The following is a 16,753-nucleotide window of genomic DNA, read 5'->3' on the forward strand; positions in this document are numbered from 1 at the left end:
AAAAAAATGACAGAAATAATTCTACAAAAACCAATGGTTACAGCAAAAGAATTGGCAAGCTCTGTTGCAGATGTTTCTTCATCACCGCCTTCGGCTTCAGCAGTTACAAAGCATATAAAATCTAAAAAAATGGAAGAGCATGAATGTCAGGTGTTCTCAGTTAAAAGATAAAGAAAATATGAAAATAAAAGGGTAGATGAAAATACTATGCAATTTAGTAAAGAATACGTTAAAAGATTTTTACAAAGCCAGGAAGACGGAAGGATGATAATTTGCAAAGATGACACAGGATTTCAAAAGCTTGAACTGCAAACAAAAGGGCATTCACGAGTAGGCCAAAGATGAATTCAGTATCGTGAGAATACGAAAGTTGAAACGGAAACTGCAATTACATCGATATGTGAATTCTTCGGGATAACGCATGAAACATTTGTTGATTGAACTGTTAACGATCAAAGTTTTCAGGTGTTCTTGTTATCATTAATGGAAAAGCTTCAAATATTTGAAAAAGAATCATTCGTTTTCGTGATGGATAATGTTGGATAACACAAAACAAAAGAAGTGACTGATTTAATATCTTCAAAGAATTACGAAGTTCTTTACACTGCTCCAAATAGGTGTGAGTTGAATCCTATTGAATATGTATTTGGCATATGGAAATCACGCTTGACAATTCCAACAACCGTTCGTACAAGTGAACAACTGATTACGCATTTAAGCAAATCACTGGAAACAATTCCAAGAAAGGAAGTCTCCAGATGTTTAAATTTGGTTAAATGCCACTACCTTCCTTTGGCGCAACAGGGAAAGGATTTGAGTGAACTATTCTTCTTTCAAAGACTGGATTCTGGCGAAATACGAATTGAGGATATTACTGACGAAATAGAAGATAACCAAATTGTTCCTTGTTCATCAGCATCTGCTTCTGCTTCTTCTGCTGTATCTCCTTGTCACGTTCATCACAGCTTTGAACATGGTAATGCACATTTCTCTTCTCAAAAAGACCCCGAATTTCCTTCGTCTGTGATTGAGGTTCCTGATTCAAATTCGTCACAGGAAACAATTCATGAAAATGAAAAAAACAACGATATGGATGTTGACTAACAAATTGCTTTTTTAATTTTAATTTTTTGTATTTTTTAATGAATGAGTGAAGTTTTTCTTTTTGTTGTTTTCTTTTCTTCACTTGATTGATTTGCTTTGAAAACAATGATAACTTAAAATATTTCGATCAAAATATTTTTGTGATCATTAATTATTGTTTATTTATGAATTCAATATAATTTCATTATTAAAAATCAACATCATTAAGAAAAAAACAGTTTTTAAAAATTTGAAAACAAATGATTTTCGAATTTGAATTATTTTCTTTCGATTTTGAATTATTAATTTCGAAATTGAATTATTTTTTTCCGAATATGAATTACTATTTTTCGAAATAGAATTATTTTCGGTGTAGTTAGTTAAATTAAAAAAATAAATAAATAAAAAATAATGAATAAAATTGAAATTAAATACTAAATAATTTAATAGTTTGTTTATTACAAAAATTATTATCAATCACTTACAATAGTCAAAAAAAAAAAGAAAAAAAAACCCTTCATTCCATTTTTTTACAAATTATGCAGTGAACATTTTGCAAAAAAAATATTTTAATTTGAAAAAGAATTATCAATAGAATCGTTAAAAGAATAATTATCAGAAAATGAATCAGAAAATGTATTTTCAGAATTTAAATTACACACATGTGACATTCCTGTTTCACTTGTCAAGCTATTTGAATCCAAAGAATTATTTGAATTATTAAAACAATAATACTAAAATTCAAAACTTCTTTTTTTTTTATGAAAATTTAAAAATTTCATTCTATTTTCAATTACTTTCTTCACACCTTTTCCGAATTTTCCTTTTTCTAAAATAAAAATTTTATTTTTTTTTTATTATCATTTTTTTCATAAACTTTTCTTTTTTTGTTTCTTATTTTTTCAAAATTTTATATTCCATTTCAAACATACCTGAGCTATTTTCGCAGCTGATTGGCGAAACGAGAAGTTTCCCTGAATATTTTTTAAAAAACAAATAATTTTTCATCTCTTTTATTTTCATTTCATTCCAGTTTGTTTCTTTTAATTCTTTGTGACTAAATAAATAAATAGATAAATAGATAAATATAATATAATATAATAAAATACAAATTCACACCGTAAAAAATAATGCTTCGTTTCATTCTTGTTTTTAACCTGATTTTGAGAAGAAGAAGAAAAAATATTAGAAGAATAATTAAAGTTACTATTAAAAGAATCAGAAATGAAAAAAGATGAATTTTCAGAATTTGTGTTAAATAAATAAGAATTACAATTATAACAAAAAAAATCAATTAAATCAAAAATATTATTTAAAACTCTATTGCCAAGTTTATTATTTATTAAATTTGTTAAAAAACCAAACTCACTATCACATTCATTTTTACCGTGATGTTCAGTAAAAAATGAAAGTGAGCAATGTTTATTTTTAAATAAAAAAGAATTATCAAAAAATATTAAATTTTAAACATAAGAATTACAAAAATGCGGACCATTGTCGCAAGAAAAGTTAAAAGAATTAACATTAAAAAAAAATATCAAATTGCAAAAGTTGTTTCAAACATTCACAAACAAAACGATAATCATAAGATAAAATTTCAGATAAAAAATTAAAACAACGTTTTTTCAGATTTCCGAAATTATCAACATAAAAAACAACAAAACACAAATGTGAAATTTGTTTCTTGTTTAAAAATGATTTTCCAGTTTCATTATAAAAAATTGATGAACACCAATTCTCTTTAAAATCCATTAAAATAAAAACTTCATTTTTTTTTAAATTTTCTTTCTTCTCATAAAAATAATTTCTTTGATGTTGGTCCATTTTTCGATGATGAATTATTAAATTCAATTCATCATCTTCAGTTTGGCCCAATTTAAGTCCTTTTCTTTCTATTTCTTTCTTTTTCTTCTCCTAAAAATTCCCTCTCTCACAAATCTCACACAAATTTGTCCTTTTCTTTGATTTTTTAAAATTTCTTGTTTTTTTGCAGAATGTTGAATAAGACATTTTTATATTAATTTCTTTTTTCAATTTAAAAAATAAGTCTTTTTTTGTCTTTTCTATTTATCTTTTTTCATTTAAAGAAAAAACTCCAAAGCCTTTTTTTTTCTTTTCATATTTTTCAAATAACATATATGGGTGATCTTTTTTGATATCATAAAAAAGATCAAATTCGAAAAAAGGAATAAAATTATGGTATTTTTGAAAAATTGATTTTTTCACTAAATTGAAATTTATAATGATACAATTTGTCATTTATTTTTATTCCTTCTTGATTTCAGCCTTTTTATTTTTTGAATCAAAAATTTGATGAATAAGTGCATTTTTTTTTTTTGAAAATAATCAGTTTATTCATAATAATAATAACGTAAATGAAATTTCAAATTGATAACCTTGCAACCATGAGCATATTTCAAGAATGATAAACATTTATGAAAATTGATTTGTTGGTTTGAGTCTTTTTTGTAATGGATTCTGTGATCATCAGATTTGAAAGAAAGGATTATTCCATTCACAGAATGAGACTACCGTGAATGAGCATTATCTGTAGAACTAGAAATATTATTTCCTGTGTGTCAACAGACAATGGTGGAGATGCAATATTTTTGGAATTCTAAATCATAATTTTTGGTAATTGGATGGCCAAGGGGAATACAACAATTTCATCAATAACACAAAAAGACATAATGTATGTATTTTATATTGTTCTATTGATTGCGAAGATATTTCCTTCTGTATCTTTTCCAAAGCGCAGAAATATGAGTTATTGTTGAAATGGCCAATCTCCGCTTTGTAGAGCAATACGACGCAAATGGAGCAGATTATTATATAGGCATTGGGAAATAAATGAAGTTACGGAAGATATACGATTTTTATAAATTTTTATTTGGTTCAAGAGGTGAAAACAAATTCAATTGTTATATTATAAAATGAAGATTTATGGATGGAATTCTGTGAAGGATAAAATCTGCACAAAATTATATAGCATTTGGGGGCATAATGCAGTGGAACAGTTTTTTGGAAAGGAAAGTGGCTGGCAATATCGAGGGAAGGATATTAATCACATAAAAGGAATGGAAATATTGCAAAACAATCCGAATGGAGATCAGGGACATCAATGGGAGTAAAACAGCTGTTGCTGCCGTTGGAAAGATGCATGTGCGTTTTGTGGAAAATGCGCAGAGAAGCAAGACTTTCCAAAAATTCGTGCTTAAATGAAAAAGAATAATTTGTGACAAAAGCATCAGTCTCGGCCTGTGTTCCTGCAAGAATGGCAAGATAAGTGAAGCATCCTGCAGCTGTTACCGTTCTTTAACCTTCACCGAGCTGCTACAAGGGCGAGTGGAAAGCTTGGCGTTTTGTTGTCATGGGCAGCATTCAACAATTTGAGTTGGGAATTATCTTCTGCCCATCTCCATCAACGGTATTTCGACTTCTGCAGGCAAAGTTCAGTATGTTTTGAGGCTCTGTTCGGCTGCTAATATAGGGTTGGGCTGTTTTGCTACAGTTGTTGCGGGCGATGGCAACAAAGCGACTTTGTCATATCTGCCGCCAACTGCAACAGGTGGATCAGCTTTCTTCTTCTTTTTCTTCTTCGTCTTCTTCGTCTTCTTCGTCTTCTTCCTCTTCTTCTTCTTCTCTTAACAGCTCCACCAGCAAATCTCGTCCAATCATCAAACCTGCCTCTTCTCCTCCTTTCATTTCTCGCTCTTCCAATCAGCAAACATCTCCTTCTTTGGCTTCTCCTACTCTTTCTCCTCCTCTCTCTTCTATTTCTGCTCCTTCTTTCTCTTCTTTTCCTTCTTCATCTTTTCCCTCTTCCTCCTTTCCTTCTTCTTCTTCCTCTCCTTCTTCTTCCTTTTCTTCCATTCCAGTCATACCAAAATCAAAGACTTAGCCACCTGCTTTGGGAAAGATGCTGATTAGACATTCATCTGCTCCTTGTTTAGTTCTTCGTTCGTCAAACTCCTCTTCCTCTTCCTCTTCTTCCTCCTCTTCTTCCTCTTCTTCCTCTTCTTCCTCTTCTTCCTTCTCTTCCTCCTCCTCCTCCTCCTCCTCCTCCTCCTCCTCCTCCTCATTCAAGTTCTATTCCTGTCTCCCCTCCTTCACTCTCCTCTGCACCCTGCCCAATGCCACAAACATGCTCCTTTCTCCTTCTGTGCACAAGAACATGTCCCCTCTCTTCGACATAGACCGCAGACCCACCCGATTCTTAACCAGACAGCAGAGAGAAGAGGCGAAGAAGAAGAGAAAGAGAGGAGAAAGAAAGAAAATGGCTCAAAAGGCGAAGGAGCTTCTTTGAAAGAAAAGAGAGACAAAAGGAAGACAAACCAAAAAAATCAAAAGAACAACAAGAAGAAAACAGAGCGAAGATATTTGAGTGAAGATTCTTCTTCAGCAAACAGCAATTTCTACAACGAAAGCAACGAAGAGAAAGGCGGAAGCGACAACGGCAAGAGGAGCAAAAACAGAGATTCCGATGAATATGCAGATGAATATGAGGAAGACTCATTCAGCGATGGAGAGGACTCTTCGTTGAACTGCTTCGGAGGAGATGTCTGCTCGTTGTGTGATGCAGACAAATTGAGAAGACTTTCTCTGAATGATCAAGTCTCAAAATCAATGCTGCCGTTTTTTGGATCATCTGGTTTGAAAAACGCTTCAGGATTTGCTTTTCCTGCTTCTTCTTTTTATTCTCCATCTTCTTCTTCGTTTGCTGCTTCTTCTCCAACTTCATCCAATATGTTTCCTTCTTCTTCTTCTTCTTTCTCGTTTCGCGTTTCATTTTTGCCTTCATCTTCGACTTCTCCTTCTTCAGCATAAAATAATCCAATCTATCAACCAAATTACGTTTTGTCTTCTTCTCTTCCTCATTCTCTGCTTCTTTCCTCTTCTCATCAAGACACAACATCTTCTTTATCCAACACTTATGCTTCAAATCATTCACACAAACGCACAATTTCTATTGCTCCTCTCTTATCAACTTCATCTTCACCTTCTTCTTCCTCATCCTTCTCTTCTTCTTCTTCTGGAAATCAACTTAGTTCTTTTTCTTCATTCTCCCCCTCTTCATCTCACATTTCACCTTCAACGCATCAGAATATTTCATCATCATCATCATCATCATCATCATCATCTTCTTCTTCTTCTTCTCCTTCCCCTTCTTCTCCTTCTTCTCCTTCTTCTCCTTCTTCTTCTTCGTCTTCGTCATCTTCGCGATTATGTTAACTTATTTTCATCGTCTTCATTTCTGTGCTCTTTTTGATTATTTCTGAATCGCTGTGACTGTTAAGAGCATTTGTGAGTTCGGCAAATGAGAGGGGAAAGATATCATCAACTTTTATCCTCTGCTATTGCAGTCTCCTCTGCTTGAATATCATTTTTTACTAGAGAATGAAGCATTTTGCTCGATGCATCTATTGGTGTTTGCGCGCAGTGGATGCTGCTCATCAAAAGAGAGTTTGGATTTGTTTTGGAGGAGAAGAGGCAGACGAGGAAGATGAGGCATAGGAAGGAGTAGAAAAGCATAAATGGAGACTGTTTTGAAGAGAGATTGAGGAGAGAGAAGCAGAAACATGAACAAGAGAAGCTTTTTGGTGAAACTGCGGAAATAGTTAGGATTATTACTTTATCTGCTGGTATTTTCGGAGACTTCAGAAAGATTTGAGAGGAAAACGGAAGAGGGAGAAGGAGGGCATGCTGCAGAAGAGGAAGGGATGGATTGATTAAGGTGAAAAGAGAAAAGAGGGTTGCTAGATTGTAATGGGGAAAATGAGGGAATAACGGAAGACGCCGAAGAAGATTCTCGATTTGATGAGTTGAAAAAGATGCTGCAAAATTTATGCATATTTTGGATGTGTGCAATATTATTCTTTTTTTCTTTCATCTTTTCTTTCTTTCTTCGTTTTTTTTAATTTTTTGAAATCTCATCATTTTATTTTTTCGGATTGCAATATATTTTCTTATTTTCATTGCATTATTCAGGTATTGTGATTATCGCTGGGATAATGCGAATGCAAGCACATGCATTGCAAAAAGATTGCAGAAGGAGACGAATAAAGGGTATATAGATGAATGAGCAAGAGGAAATAAACGAAATTGATAGAAGAGGAGGGAATTAATGATCTTTGCAGCGATTTGAAAAGAAGGAGATGTGATAAAAGAAAAATCAGAAAATTGAAGAAATGGTTGAAGAAGATATTTGATATGAATTTGAGGAGAAAAAGAGGAAGAGGCGAAAGGTGAATCAGAAGATTTCAAAAAGAAAATGGTACAGAGGTTTTCATATTTCATATTATATTTTTTATGTTTTAAATACATATATATTTTATTTATTTATTTTTTTTTTTTGTATTTTTGTATTTTTATTTTTGTATTGTTGAATATCTTTCAAAAATAATAATAGGGGCTTTTGCGCGAACATTCAAAAGCAATGAAAGAAAATGGATTTTTGAAAACAAGCAGAAGATTACAACAGAAGAAAAAGGGATATGGGGAAAGCAGACGATGAAGAAGGTGCAAAATGCAGGAAAAGGGATACGACCACATTAGGATATATAGTTTTATTGCAACAAGAGCAACGAGAAGAGAAGGAGGCAAAGAAGGAAGTGTTTCGATATGCGAATCTCTTATCTCATCTTCAGCCGCATTCCTCTCATCACCCTCAATGCCACTTGTATCTCTCTCTCCTGACATTTTTCAACATCTCAACAGCAAATGATGCATGTTCATCTACAGCAACTATGTCAACCCAAACCACATGTTTTATGAGTAGCTGCTCATTCTCATCGGTCTATGATGCATATGATGGCGGAATTGTTCCCTCTCTGAACAATCCCTTGGCCTCCTTGTCTGCCTCAAACACCTCATTTATTGGGTGTTGTCGGACAAGGAATGTTGTATGCAAAGGAACTACAGAGGCGCCATTGAAGCCAGACAGACAGAACGAAACATTCAATGGAGCTAATTCATTTATTTTGTGTGAGTGGAGTGGATCGAGGACAACAGGAGAAAGCGACTCGTATACCGATGGAATATCGAGCGGAGGGGCAATCTGCATGTACAGCCAGTCGTCGGCCGCTGTTTCAGTTTCGCATTGTGCATTCAATGAATGTGTCGCGCATTGGTGCGGTGGAGGTATTAGTTGCTATAGCATTAATTCTGTGGATATCGAAAATAACACATTCAATGCATGCACTGCTCAAACATGGATTGGAGGAGAAATGTGCATATATGTAATTTCATCGTGTGTTCGGATCAGCGGATGTGAATTCCAGACTTTCAAAGCAAGAAGTGGTGGAGGAAGACTTTATCTTGATAATTTTAATGTTTCAGGAATAGGATGCATTCCAACAGAAAATGGAGAAGGGGAGAGTGCTTGTATGTTTGACTGCGGTTTCACTTCATGTTCGGTTACAAATTCATATGGTGGGGGTATTAGTTTATATAATGTACCAGTCCAATTCAAAATGAGGAGCATTCAGTTTATTTCATGTTCAGCGGCATCACATGGAGGAGGTTTGAGATTGCATCCAAACAGACCAACAGCATCAAAAGATAGAGTTTATTGTTATTTCCTCTTCTTCCACGGATGCAAATGCTCAGCCAATCCCCTACTTGGCCACGATATGGTATATCTGGATTATTATAATATCATTTTGAATTCAGACAATCCGTTCTATGAATGCTACACCACAAACACAGACGAGAAGAGAGTGTGTTATGGACATGATTATTCGAGTTCAACGGGTTGGACATTTCAGCACACAGAAAAGAAGGATTGGCTGAAGAGAGGGATTCTCAATCGATTTGTGGCTGTGAGCGGAGGAAACGCAGAAGAGTTTTGTGGGGCGAATGAATCATATGCATGCAGAACCATTGGTGTTGCAGTTGAAAAGAGCGTTATCCAGGTGAGCCTGTCAGTCACGCTGATGGAAGGGAATCACACAAGCGAGACAGAAACAATTGATATTGGGGAAAAGAAGATTTCAGTCATTGGGAAAGACAAAGAGAAATGTTCGATTGGAACAGGAACACTTTCAACAGCAGAAGCGCTGTTCAGTGTGACGACAGGTCATCTTGGAATGAGTCATTTGAGAGTTGATTGTAACTCTAGAGCAGAAACTTCACCGAGTGTGGTTGTGGTGTCTGATGGGAGTGGGTTACTCTCATTGGAGGATGTTGTGATCGCCGCGAATATTTCTTCAGGAAACGAGATGTAGCGTCAGCGTTAATAGTTCCGCTATCGCAACTGTTGATGGTTGGTGTGGAGATCATAAATATGAATGTCTCAAAACCATTGTTCTCTGAGCCAGTTCTATCTATCTTCTTCTTCTTTTTCACCTTCTCAAAAGACAAAGATCCATTCCAAATCATCAGCAGAAAGAAAGCAGAGCTTGAAGCAACTGTGGATGTTGCTTCGGCAGACATCCAGTCTCTTTATCATACCTGCCTTTTCAACTAATAAAACAGAACTTTCGATTTACCATTTAGAGCAAGAGTGCGCAAGAGTGGATCTTTTGGAGGAGAAGAGAGAAGAGGAGATTGTTTCATAAGAAGAAGAAGAAGAGGAGGAGGAGGAGGAGGAGTGGAAAAAGGAGGCCAAAGCTGACAAGAAAGTGATTGAGCCCTCCTTGGAGAATGAATTATTTGTGTCTGCAGGAATAGTGTTGATCAAACAGAAGATGAAGTTAAGTGAAGCAGAAGATGAGCAGGCAAATGAACGCAACGAAAAGACAGTCACCGTTAAAGATGGCATTGAACGAAGGAGAAAAGACGAAGAAGAAGAAGAAGAGGAAGAGGAAGAGGAAGAGGAAGAGGAAGAGGAAGAGGAAGAGGAAGAGGAAGAGGAAGAGGAAGAGGAAGAGGAAGAGGAAGAGGAAGAGGAAGAGGAAGAGGAAGAGGAAGAGGAAGAGGAAGAGGAAGAGGAAGAGGAAGAGGAAGAGGAAGAGGAAGAGGAAGAGGAAGAGGAAGAGGAAGAGGAAGAGGAAGAGGAAGAGGAAAAAAGCGAAAATTAGAAGTCAAGGAAGAAGAATATGATAATAACAATGAATCATATCCATTGCTGTTACATTTTGAATGCAACAAAAGAGGTAACATTTTCTGAGGATCTGAAGAAGCTTCCTTTTCTCAATTAAGTGGAAGCAAAAACCGAAGATAAGAAACATACGATCTTCTTCTCTTCGTCTCCAACATCAATTGAAATGAGGGGAACATTAGCAGTAGAATCAAAATAAAAGTAATCATTTCTTTTTTCATCATCAAAAAAGATTGAGGATGGAAAAAGGAACGAAAGTGACAATGATGAAGTGGATGAAGAAACATTTGTGAATTGTCCAGCACGAGGATGCATGACTCAGATGATAGTTTTTCTGTTTGCACAAGTTGTGGACGCTTTTTGTGATGAAAGAAGCTATGTGAATTCTTTTGAACAACGATAATCCTGAAGACAGCTGAAGACTGTGCTCTTCATGTGGCAAAAATGGATGCTGCTCCCAAAATCACTTTGTCAGTTAGACCTTATGCTTGCAATTTTCATATCCCTGATTTCACACGACAGCTCACATAGCCGTTTGCAGATCTAGTGATGCGTGATAGTCAGACAGTCCAAGAACATACCTTCGAATAACTTCCGGTTAATTCCAAAAAGAAAATGGAGAAAAATGCTTTTGCGTTGAAATTTCTTTCTGCAGACGCTATAGGCGTTTATATTTCAAGAGAGGTGAACAAATACTCACGAAGCATTCGACTCGTATTCCTTTTCCTGGTTCCGTTCGAAACAGATCGTCGAAAATTCCTCTTTTCAATAATCGCATTCTTCTTTCTTCAAGCAGTGCATATATTTTTTTTTTTTTTGAAATGTCACAGTTTCATGTATTTCACTCAAAATTGTCTCATCCTCTTATTCTCCTATTTTTCATTAACCTTTTTTGAAAAGAGTGTTTTCAAAAAGTGATTCAAGAGAATGAACTTCTTTTATCCACTGTTCCCGTGGAGTGTTGTGTGAAATCATCCTTTCATATCAAAAACAACTACCAATTTCTTCTCCAGCTGCTGATTTCATTAATCCTTCTGAAAGAACAAATATTCATTTACGTTCATTGTTATTGAATAACAATGATTCCGTATTGATCTGTAATTGTCTAAATCAAAAAAATGCATTTCGATTGAACTGCTTCCTCAGTTGGATGCGAAAATCATATTTCGTAAAATTTTCAAAGCAGAATTTGTTTTAATTAATTTAAAGAGGATATTTATTCATTTTCTTTTTGCTTTTCTTCAAGAAAAAAATCTTTTATCCCATAAGAAGGTCGCAATCATAATGAATGTTTCAACATCAAATCTTCAACGATCAACTCTTTATTCAAGAGCAGATGTTTTGTGGGAAGAGGTTGAGCGCATTGGGGGAAAGGACAAGGTGGAACTGTTGCTGTATATCCTCACAAGGAACCGCCGCGCAGCATCCTTTGCGGAAGAAGTGAAAAAGAGGATAAATGGTGTGGTTCTTTATTTTTTTGATTTCAAAGTTATGCGAAAATTCATTTATATGCACTTTTATATTGATTTGTTTTTATTTTTATTAAATGCAAACGTGAAAATAGGAGAGTTTCATGAACTTCTTGAAGAGCTAGCAACAGCCTACAATAACGCCCCAGTTCACACTCAAACGACAATGAAGCAAGCTTTATCAAAACATCACAATTGCGATCGTTTGCTTTCCTTTGGGTATGACGTGACACAAGGAAAAATAAATCATGCAAAGCAAACGAGAAAAAAAAACCGAGACGAAATAAAAATCCCCATTCCTCCAAAAATTCCTTCACGTAGAAAAGGTATTTGGTTTTCATTCATTTCATTTCTATGATTGTGTCTGATTTTCATTTTCTAAAGGCTTGAATTATTCAGATTGGTGCGTGGGGAATGAATGGATGAAAAACCATTCATCAGAAATTTCATCATCAATTACGAAAAAGAAAAAGCAAAAATATGAAAAATATGAAGAGAGCTTGGACGAAGAAATTTGGAATAAAGAAATCAAGATAAAGCCTGAATTCGATTTGAAACCCAAATTACATATTAACATTACGAAATCGGAAATAGATCATCATGTCGCTCACATTAAAGATGATAAACTGCATCAGCATGTTAACTCATTGACTGATCAGTCAAAAAATGTCAACAGAAAATCCTCAACATCCAGCAATTTATCAGTCAAGAACCAAAGTTTTGATGACGGAAATCTTCTTCATGCTCCTCCTTCGCCTACACTTGTGAAGCCTCATGAACTTCGATATTTTTTAGAAAAGAATTTGAAACATCAAAATGCTAATGCATTCAAAATCAAAAAATTAGATCATTTAATTAGAACGGATTCTTCCAGTTCAAAATTAGTGCTTCATCACGATGTTCAAGAAGAAAGATATTTCAATCCAGCATCAACGTCTTCATTCGTCTCACCAATTCTTATTCAAAAGGTCACTAAAAATACAGAATCATCACAAGAAAATAAAACCTGTTTTCGGAGTGATATGCATTTTGATACAATGAACTCAATTATCAGCAAAGAAGACAAAGATTCAAAGGAAAGGAACGAAAACTGTGGAATAAAAACTAATAAATCAATTGCAATCAAAGAGCAGGCAATTGTTAATAGCGATCATTTCATCACCAAAAGGTTGGGGCTAAGGAATTTAGGGAACACTTGTTACCTTTCATCAATTCTTCAATGTTTATCAACAGTTATGCATTCCTGTATAATAAAGGAAAATTACAACGTGAGAAGTGGAATTTCTGCGGAGTTGATAAACGTTTGTAATGAGCTCATTTGCAATCACTCACCTATTTCATCTTGGACATCAGAATTAATTGATAAGTGGGACATTTCGTTTTCGCGAGGCAAAAGACAGCAGCAAAATGTTTGTGAAGCATTTGATCATTTAATGGAAATGCTTTTGAAAGACGATTTGGTTGACAAACAATTGACGAGCGTCGATGGGTTAATTTTCAAGAAATGTTTGAAATGCGGTACTTTGTCGTCAAGCAATTTAGGTTTTTCTAATTATGTGATTATCAACAATGCTTCAATTTACACAGGATTTATCAATTTTTTTGCAAAAGAAAAAATGAGGCACCCAAACAAAGTGTTCTGTGAAAAATGTCAGGAAAAGTGTGAATTTCAAAAATGGAATGTCATATCAAAATTTCCGAAACTATTAGGGATATCTCACGAATACAATTATTCTCCTAACGTCATTCCCCCAAAGATGAGAATTTTTGATTCAGACGAAAATAACTGTCAAACAGTTCACAAGTCGTGCAACGAACATTTTTCAAGAATCAATCCTTCAGTTAAATCAATGCAAAATGCATGTTACAAGTTTATGGGACAAATTCTTTTCAAAAGAATAGACCAAAACCATGGCCACTACATATCATTTGTTCTTTCAAAGGATGGATCAAAAGAATATTGGACCATATGTAATGATGCTTGCACTCGAACTTTGAGAAAGGAAGAATATGATTCCAGTTGGAAATTATTGTTCAAAGAAGGATATAGACCATCATTTTCACTTTATTTAATTGAAGAATCTTCCACTCACATTAACAATTTGTTCAAAGGAGGAATTGATGATATATCTCCAAATCCGTTAACAAAATCAATTGATTCTTCATCTCAACCGTTAGAAACTCAACAAACTATTTCTTCCAATTATCCAAATAATAAACCAAAAGACTGTGACTCTTCAAACATTTCATATTCATCATCTTCATCAATTCAATCTTCATTTCAACCAATAAGAAATTACCGTCTCTCATCAACTGATAAAAATGGGAAATCGACAACTTCATTATTCTTTGATCATAATCCAAATCCTTTCAATTCATCTATTTCTTTTTTTTCAAATTCAGAAAAAGATTTATTATCCTCACGTACATCCTTTTCACCTCCTTCAAATCTCACTTCAACTTTGTCAACTTCTCCATCTCAAAAGCTTAATTCCCAAAACAATCAGATTATCACCTCTGTTTATTCGGTTGGAAATCCATTGGTAGACAAGTCAATTTTGAAATATAAAACAAGAAGGGATTCTGAAACAACAAATGAAATCGAAGATGATAATAAAAGTGTTGTTTACCTGTATAATAAAGAAATCATTTCACCTTCCACTATTCACACTACCAGTCCACTCATCTCAAACAATGTTCAGATGCAGAATTACACTTCAACAAAAGGAAATGCTTCTTCAAAATTACCTCACTTATTTCTTTCGCCAAAAGCTCAAAATGCTGTGCTCGATTCATTTCACCCTTCGTTGCAATCAATTGAAAACTCATTGAATATCCTTTTTCATTCGAATTTTTCAGGCAATATAAAATCACATCACACAACTCATTCGTTTTGTCCGAGGAAACCATCATGTTCTTCCCTTGCATTATTTTCAAATGAAAACGACAATTCTTCAAAACCAGAACTTAACAAATCAATTCACTCAACATATCATAACAATAATAAGGCAATCAACTCTTTATCATCTTCATTTAAAAATGAAAAATCCTCAACTCTTCCATTCTCTTCCTCACTTGATTCAGCTACCAATTCTTCTTCTTAACTCCGCAAAATCTCATCTGTTTCAAAAGGAGCTCAATTTTCATCAATCGATTGCAACATTTTTTCCTCTGTTTCTAAAAACACATCTTCAACTTTTCTTCAACAGAATTTGTTCACAAATTCAAGGCATGTCCCACTGATTTTTTCTCCTGAGGAAAAAAGACTAATATTCATTCCAAAAAATCAGCTTTGGAAAGATTTTGTTAATGAAACAAGTATCAAACTATCATTATCATACTTTTACAAACTTACAAAAAATTTTGTAAAAGCAAGGAAAAGGACGGACATGTGTGGTTATTGTCAACATTTGCAATCTTTAGAAAAGAAACATCAATTATCCTATTCCTCACAAATTCTGACCGAAAAGGAATTATCGACAATGAAATCTTTAAAGGAACATAAACTATTTGCAAATTGGCAAAGGGAATACTACAATCAATGCGTTCATAATGTCAAAGAAGGTGAAGTTGTTTGTGTATTTGATTTTAAAGAAAAATGGAAGCTTCCACTTCGAAACGTTCAACTTCAGCAAGAATTCTACCAGTACAACCAAATATCTCAGTTTACAGTTATCACATATCAATTTGTTGATTGCCATTTATCCAAATATACTTATAACTTTTTCTCTCATTGCTTAACCAATGATCATCGCTTCGTTTTTGATTGTCTCGAATCTATTTTCAAAAGGCCTGCTTACAACAATGTGAAAACAGTCAAATTTTTTTGTGATTCTGGTCCACATAATAGGAACCGATTCTTGTTGAGTTTTATTCTTTCTCCAAACTCACAAGTATTTCACAAAAAAAATACAGAGCTGAATTTCTTTGCAGAGCATCATGGCAAAAATGTCTGCGATGGAGAATTCGGAACTTTGGTTAACTTAATAAACAATAACGTGGATGAAAATATTGAAACACTTCCTCAGTTGTTGTCTTTTTTTTCAGCTCATTTCAACTCTTCAAATTTTTGTGGCAATCGAAGACTGGCTAATGAACATCAACAACATATTTCATCAAATATCCTTCAAAATGACATGAAAAGTATAATTCATCAAAGATTTTTCGAAGAATACATACCATCAAACAGATCCGTTTGGCCCTCATTGATAATTGATCACATGAAATGTTATTTGTGCTTCGAAAGAAAAGGAAAATGCATATCTGCTTCGGTGAGCAGTCATTTATCTCAGCGAGCTTTAATTGAGGTGAAAACAGTGTTCAAGAAAGAAAAAACAACAAACGAAAGAAAAACTTTTGATAACCAAATCAAACCAACAAACGCTTTTTCGTTGTCAAGGACTACAAAAGAATTATTTGAAAAAAGGCATGTTCTTGTTCGAGATTGTTCTGTTTTTGATTCGATTTCTTTTTTTAATAATTGTTCTTGTTATAAATGCAATAATTCTTTGTTGGGGAAAGGTTTTGGTGGTTTCAATTGTTGCGGTGTTTGTGATGCTTTTGGTTTTTGTAATATTTCAAACAATTCTTTTCAAGATTTTTCCTTTAATTCTTCTGATTCTTACTGTTCTTCAACATTTAACACATAACGAGGCATGATTGCGTATGCTCAGCCAACTTCAAATAGGGTTTGATGTTAGACATGACAACAGGCAATATATATGAAAGTGGTTGCTTTCATATACGGACTTGGATACGGCCTGTTGCCTCCCAGGTGCGCGATTCAAACAATTATTGTTATTCAAAAAACAACTCAGATAATGATAAACACTTATCAATAAATATTGTTCTCTCTTCTCTTCTCTTCTCTTCTCTCCTCTTATCTCCTCTCCTCTTCTCTCCTCTCCTCTCCTCTTCTCTTCTTTTCTCTTCTCTCCTCTCCTCTTCTCTTCTCTTCTCTTCTCTCCTCTTCTCTCCTCTTCTCTTCTCTTCTCTCCTCTTCTCTTCTCTTCTCTCCTCTTCTCTCCTCTTCTCTTATCTCCTCTCCTCTTCTCTCCTCTTCTCTTCTCTCCTCTCCTCTTCTCTCCTCTTCTCTTATCTCCTCTCCTCTTCTCTCCTCTCCTCTTCTCTTCTCTTCTCTTCTTTTCTTTTCTCTTCTCTT

General features: G+C 34.3%; 5 protein-coding genes across 5 annotated transcripts; 4 read left to right on the forward strand and 1 right to left on the reverse strand.

The window, feature by feature from the left end:
* Positions 1-33: 33 nt before the first annotated feature.
* On the forward strand, positions 34-1,104 carry MONOS_12586 (uncharacterized protein; the record flags this gene model as incomplete). The annotated part of the gene is made up of 2 exons (XM_067865218.1): positions 34-150; positions 586-1,104. 2 exons carry the CDS (start codon positions 34-36, stop codon positions 1,102-1,104), a joined length of 636 nt encoding a protein of 211 aa, XP_067728543.1.
* A 3,400-nt stretch (positions 1,105-4,504) lies between these two features.
* MONOS_17502 (uncharacterized protein) lies at positions 4,505-4,965 on the reverse strand (the record flags this gene model as incomplete). Its single annotated transcript, XM_067870429.1, has 2 exons — positions 4,505-4,564; positions 4,813-4,965. 2 exons carry the CDS (start codon positions 4,963-4,965, stop codon positions 4,505-4,507), a joined length of 213 nt encoding a protein of 70 aa, XP_067728544.1.
* Positions 4,966-5,002: 37 nt separating this feature from the next.
* On the forward strand, positions 5,003-6,315 carry MONOS_952 (uncharacterized protein; the record flags this gene model as incomplete). Its single annotated transcript, XM_067880028.1, has 3 exons — positions 5,003-5,169; positions 5,280-5,734; positions 5,990-6,315. 3 exons carry the CDS (start codon positions 5,003-5,005, stop codon positions 6,313-6,315), a joined length of 948 nt encoding a protein of 315 aa, XP_067728545.1.
* A 1,262-nt stretch (positions 6,316-7,577) lies between these two features.
* Positions 7,578-9,308, forward strand: MONOS_951 (uncharacterized protein; the record flags this gene model as incomplete). The annotated part of the gene is made up of 1 exon (XM_067880017.1): positions 7,578-9,308. One exon carries the CDS (start codon positions 7,578-7,580, stop codon positions 9,306-9,308), a length of 1,731 nt encoding a protein of 576 aa, XP_067728546.1.
* Positions 9,309-9,792: 484 nt separating this feature from the next.
* Positions 9,793-10,125, forward strand: MONOS_950 (uncharacterized protein; the record flags this gene model as incomplete). The annotated part of the gene is made up of 1 exon (XM_067880007.1): positions 9,793-10,125. The coding sequence occupies one exon, from the start codon at positions 9,793-9,795 to the stop codon at positions 10,123-10,125; it is 333 nt and encodes a 110-aa protein (XP_067728547.1).
* Between the last annotated feature and the right edge of the window lie 6,628 nt (positions 10,126-16,753).

This window comes from Monocercomonoides exilis (genome assembly GCF_001643675.1).
Source record: "Monocercomonoides exilis strain PA203 chromosome Unknown scaffold19-1596985, whole genome shotgun sequence".
Lineage (NCBI taxonomy): Eukaryota > Preaxostyla > Oxymonadida > Polymastigidae > Monocercomonoides > Monocercomonoides exilis.